This window comes from Streptopelia decaocto (genome assembly GCF_964273445.1).
Source record: "Streptopelia decaocto genome assembly, chromosome: 21".
In the NCBI taxonomy this organism is placed as follows: Eukaryota; Metazoa; Chordata; class Aves; order Columbiformes; family Columbidae; genus Streptopelia; species Streptopelia decaocto.
In genome coordinates, this window is record NC_138676.1 from 2323252 (window position 1) to 2329251 (window position 6000).

Below are 6000 nucleotides of genomic sequence, written 5' to 3' on the forward strand. Positions count from 1 at the left end.
GTATTTCCCTTCCCACAGAGGCAGCCAAAAGCCTTTAGGTGCTGCAGCATCCAGCCAAAGCCTGGCACACCCAGGTAGGGCATCCACACCACAGCTTTGCCACATGTCATATTGAAAACGCCAGCAAGGGACCCAAGAACATAAATTCACTGGCACTTAAGAGGCGAATTAGCCACCATCTGACCACACGGACAACAAACCAGCACAGCAATCCCACCAAACACAAAGTAATTGGAAACAAAAGACAGCATCTATTATCCTAGTTGAAAGTCCGATGTGCTTCTGTCAACAGCTAATGAGCAACAGTTATGGCAAAGCCCTCAAAAAAACCCCATCTTGCTCCACTCTGAGAACCCAAAAAGCACCAGACCAAAAGCTCTTGCTGCAAGTGGGGGCGTTGAATGAACATATTAAGAGAAGATCCCGAAGTTAGCATCCAAATTTAACAACACGAGCGTTCCACCTCCTACTTAGCATGTGATGATGCTAAAAGAGGCAGGAGGCCCTTCGCTAAGAGGTACGCTCAAAGCACATTTAGATTTATTTTTTTAAGCTGTTTAATGCAACTCAATAAAGGAAGAGCCACGTAGCAGCCAAGCGACCTCCAGCTCCTCCTGCTCCGCTTTGGAGGCTGCTGCTGCCACCAGGGAAAGGCAAACACTCGAGCATGGCTCTTGCCAACCAGGCGATGAATAAACAGCCTTGACGGCGCTCAAAAGGCGTATTGAACCAGGACATCTGTCGGGCCGCGGTTTCCAAGACCAGAACGAAGCGTTTGCTCTGTCCTACCACAATGCACCCTTCAGAAAGGGGCATTTTCCTCTTCCCTCCTCCAGCGGTTTGGATTATAGATGTTTCTCGAGGCGCAGTGGAGCAGAGGAATAGAAACCCAGGAGTCCTGAGCAGCATCAGGATTCTGCTATTCAACCCTTGCCTAGAAACAGCAGTGCAGGCTTTAAACTTCACTTCTTCCCAGCCAAAACGAAAACCCCACACGTCTCCTAGCACCTTTGAAATTAATACTGTGTGTAAGGGATTCACACCCCCTGTGAGAGCTGGGACAACCGCCAGCCCCAAAGGGAGGGCAGGCAGCCTTAAGAACAGACTCTCAGATCTGTCAACCACCTTAAATCTCAGCAAATAAGAGACTTGATTTACCACCAATTGGTTTCACTACCTATTGATTTATAAAATAAGATTGTAAACCGTCACTGCTGCCCTGTCTCCCTTTGGCCAGAGGTAGCTCTCAAAGAAGTCAAAGACCTGTATTGCTCCTAAAAAGAGGCTGGATCAGGGCCTTCATCAATTGTGGTTATAAATTTGCTGGGCTTTAAAATAAGGCAGAAAAAAAGCTGTTTAATCCTACTGGAAGGATCCTGGAAGTGATGTAAACCCATTTCTCCAGCAGCGTTTTCATGAAGTCTCCTCCAGCCAGCACCACACTGAGGAGCTGAAAGCCTGAAGAACCATGCAAATTTGCAAACCCAATCATTAAATCAGAGGTTTGAAGCCAGCCACGCTTTCCATTGCAGCCGCTGGTAGGAAAATAGTTTATTCAAAGACCTTGATCCTCAGCCAATTCACAACCTAAGGGGCACATCAGCCTCTCCCCTTTATTTAGGGCTACAAAAGGAAGAAGTGCATTGAGCCTTTTTATTCTAACAGTGCAGTCTAACTGCAGAGAGTCCAGGAGCTGTCAGGGATTTGTGTGTGCATTTCTACTCCATTTGGTGTCCTCCCCTAAAACAATGGGAAAGCAGAGAAACCATCAACATCTGGCCCAGATGTGCTGTGCACAAACTCTCCAGGAATCTCTGTGTAATCTGGTAGTAGCATCAGGGCAGGTGTTTCTCCTCACTTTCATCCCTCTGGCAAAGTGCACTTGAGAAAACAAACCCACAGCACCTCCCTCTTGTTCTTCTCAAATCATTCAAACCTTGCAAGAAAAGCCAGTTTGAACAAAGTCATCTGTGGTCCTCCCGCAAATCTCACTGCAGGAGGTACAGACTCAAGATGGGGAGCTCTAAATTGTATTAAATCAGACATGGCAAGAGGCAATACTGCACTTTTTTCCCCAGGATAACACAGACCGGGGGCTCCCAGCTCTAGTTTGAGGTTTACTTTGGTTTCCCAGTTGTGAACTCCTGTGGTGCCACCAAACCCACACCTTTCCACCAGCAGCACCTCCCACCCCCACAAAACCTCTCCAAACCTTTACTGTCTTCTACTCGCTTTTAATTGCGACTTCTGCTGCGAGCACTCTTCCTTGCCTTAATTTTCAAAGCCCATTAGCACTCACTCCTTTTGCAGCACCACATGCAATTCGCTGGCTTCCCAAGAAGCAAGCAAAGCCACCAACCCTTGTACACATACCTCACAGCACCTAAAAACCACCCCCAAGATGCTAAAAATCCTTATCTCCTAGTCCTAGCCAGCAGTGGTGGGTGGAATTGGCCTGATTTCTCTTAACCAGCATAATTTTACCCTTTTTTCACCTGGGGGCTGATGACAAGGAACTGGGAATTTGAGCCACTGCTGCTAATAACAGACCCCTCTGACAGAAGATTGCAAAGCATTTGCTTCCAGGGAGGAACCAAGTGAACTGTGAAGGAGAAAAACATCGCCTGCAACACCCAGAGAACTTGGTATTCATCACCCTGAGGGAAAGCAAACACGACTTTAGAAAGAGAGCCCCAGGCAGGCACAAATCTTCCCCGTCCAAGGTAAATTTCACATCCTGCCAAATTCATCTAGGTTGGTACAGGGCAGTAAGAGGAGGTGGTGGTTGTAGGTACAACTGTGGTCCTTCTTCCTGCAGCTGAGGCTCTTTCCCCAGTTGCTTCCAGCCTCTCCCAGTTTGGCTGCTGCTGGAGCAGAGGAAGGAAGGGTAAACTATTCACTAGTTTCATGGCAGCATCAGTTTCTTTCCACCAAGAGATCCAAGTCTCTGCATGAGGCAAATCCTGCTGCAACTTGATCTCACCTTCCACCAAAACTGTGGTCCTGACAGCTTTCAGGGGAGGTGGGTGAAAGAACAAGTAAAGCCAGGGGGAAAAAAAGCCCCATAAACACAGCCCTGAGGAAGAAACAAGACCTATCGACTTCCAGCAAGAGCAAGCACAGGTTGTTTCAGCCGCTTGCAAGGGTGAAAGGCAGAGGATGCTCAAGGGAAAGGCAATTTGTTCTTCTGAGATCAACTCAAGAGAAGCACAGGAGTCAGCTGCAAGAAAGAGATGCTGCTTCTCCTGGGCTGAGCAATGCCCGTGTACACCCAGGTGTAGCCAAGGAGCCAAAAACCTTCGCTCCTCCTGCAAGCTCAGCTGGGAGCGCCCAGCTTCAGCCTGCACAGTTTGCAAGAAACCAGCAGGATGCCACAAAGAAGCCCATGAAATACAAACCCAAGGGCAGAGGCATACAGAGCCAGTGGTGGAAAATGCCTTTTTCACAAGGCTTTTTGAAAAAACTAGATGATATCCAGACCACAGTTCCTCCCATCCCTCCTGCCCTTGGCTCAGGGGAATATAAGTCCTGCCCGCCTTATTATGGCAAATCCCTTCAAGGCACTTTTGGTGCTGCAGGCAAGGAAACAACAGCCCTGCCTGTCCCTTGCCCACAAAAAGCAGCCACCAAAACTCCTGACAGGCAGGGTCAAGTGATTTTTAGCTGTTTTTTCTCATGGGTTTTGGCCCACCAGCTCCCTCCACAGCAAGGCATGGATGCTTTCTGGGTATACACATCCCAACCCCACAGCCCACCAGTCCTTAGGAGCATCTTTGCATATGGAAAGCAAATGCCACCACAGCTGGACACATCAGGACAACCACAGCAGCTGCTCAAGGGGAGGCAAACACAACATGTGCTGGAAAACAAGCTTCAGTTCTTACATGCCCCCCAAAGTACCATGTGGTTTAAGGAATCCTTTGCATGAAATCCTATTAGGGATCCTTCACACAGTTTCACCCCAAAGAGGAAAGCTACTATGCTGTCGACAGCCCCTTTTTCTCATGTACTGTGAGCAGCAACTCCATGTAAATGCATTTGGTTCTTCTGACGGGAGAAAAGAGCCAAAAACCCTCTGCAAGACACGATCTCTCTGCCTCGTAACCCAGCATGAATAAGCAAGGTACCAGCTGCACGCTCCTGACAGTACAGACAAGGGAAACAAATCAACCGAGGTCAGGATACAGCAGCTTTTAACGCAGGAGCTATTAAAAAAAGTGCATTAGCCCTTATTAAAAATAATGGCTGCAAAAGGGAGGAGGGGGAAAAAAAGGAATCAATTCCCCATTGGATCTCAGACACAAACTTACTCATCTTGGTTACAAACTGCCATTTGACCTGCGGGAAGTCAAGAGGTTCATAGGAACAGGGAGAGATGCAGAAGGACAGGATCAGCTTCCAAATTTTGCTGGTATATCCCCAGACCGGCTGCTGCACCAGCAAGAGTTCGAATTTGTTCAGCCAGAAACCTACACGGAAGGCACAGTGGGTTTCTTTTGTGCAGGAGCAAAGGCAAATGCAAACACAGCTTTCTCCCTGAAGGAATATTAGTACAAGCAGAGAGAGGGGAAAGAGGAAAAAGAGGGGAAGGGAGGGCAGCGTGGGAGCCCAGTATCGCATCCGAGCCCAGGAAAAGCAGAGCTGAGGACAAGCAGAAGCGCAGCTGCCTCTCAATGCAACGTCCCTGCTCAGGGAATAGGGGGAAACGCAGCGTATGGTGGGGGATGCTCAGCAATAATGTCTGGCTGCGCAAAAAAGCAGCTGCCCATTGAGAAGTACCACTCTCTCCAAAAGTTTTATCCTTCATTTAATCAACAGATGGACTAGCTGCGTGGGTTCGGGAGTGGTTTTTTTTTCCCTCCTTCTTTTGGTTTTTGTTTTAAAGCAACCCCAAGCCCTACCCTCACAAAAGCCGGCTCCAGGACCAGGGCGGCGTGACACAGATGGTCTTTGACACCGGCGTCGCGAGGGGACGGGCAGCAGGTCCACGAAGCTTGGGTCTGGTTGTCGCTCAGCGTCCTCCACAGGTGACACATAGTCCATGGACCAGGCATACAGCAGCATGACAAACACGGCTTCCCAAAATGCACCCCCCCCCAATCTTTTTGTTTTTTTTTTTTCATTTGTGGGGGCACACAAGCAAGTAGCAAAGTTACAAGGCTGATTCCCACGCTCCTGCCCCAGCTCCCACGCTGCTGGGGAGGTGGGATCTGGCTGTGACACCCCCAGAAAAGCCACCACAGGGGTTCTCTGTGCTGGCTGCACTCAAAGCAACTCTTCCACTCTCCTCTCATCCCTCCCTCCCGGAGCAAATCGCTCCCTACCCCGGCTTTACAACCGCAGGCTCCTGGGTGCAGCCAGCGGGTTCTCCCACCAGCCAAAGAGGCTTCATGCCCCCAAGCACCGAAATTCATCCTCCATCGGTACCGGCTGGGAGGGGTAGGTGCTGTTGCTGAGCAAACCCGTGTTTACACACAAACACGATCTAATTAACGGAGCTGGAGCAGAAAGAACTCATTTGCATGCTAAAGATTTTTCTCAAAAAAAAAAGGAGAAAGCTAGCTGCCTCGGCAGAGACGCATTAAAAAAACCTTCTGCAATCCTCCCTTTTTCTTCCCCCCCACCTTCCCCAAAGAGCAAAAATCACACGCAACACCCCCCAACTAAGTGCCGGGTCCCTACCGTGGCTGAGGAGGAAGGCGCCGAGGAGGAGGAGGAGCAGGTCTGCCTGGAAAGCGCTCATTCCTCAGGGTGGGCTCCGGGCGCCGGGGGGTCTGGGGGCTCCGTTACCGGGGATGCCGGAGATGGGGGGGGGGGGTTCAAGCGGCCGCCGCCCGCCGGCTCCGCTCGCCCGGCTCCATCGCCGCCCCCCCAGCTCCTCCCCCGGCAGCGCTGCCTTGACTGGCGGAGCGAAGCTCGGCGGCGCTGCCTGGCTTTTTGAGGAGGGGGGGAGAGAGAGAGAGAGAGGAAAAAAGGGGAGGGAAGAAGAAAAGTGATGGT

The 6000-nt window shown here is 50.3% G+C and overlaps 1 protein-coding gene across 1 annotated transcript in view; it reads right to left on the reverse strand.

The window, feature by feature from the left end:
* The window catches only part of KIRREL3 (kirre like nephrin family adhesion molecule 3), a gene marked incomplete at both ends in the record, with an annotated part of 213652 nt that extends 207909 nt beyond the window's left edge, over positions 1-5743 (reverse strand). The window contains one exon of the mRNA XM_082070305.1: positions 5683-5743. Within this exon, the coding sequence (XP_081926431.1) occupies positions 5683-5743 (61 nt within the window). The remainder of the gene's footprint in view (positions 1-5682) is intronic.
* Between the last annotated feature and the right edge of the window lie 257 nt (positions 5744-6000).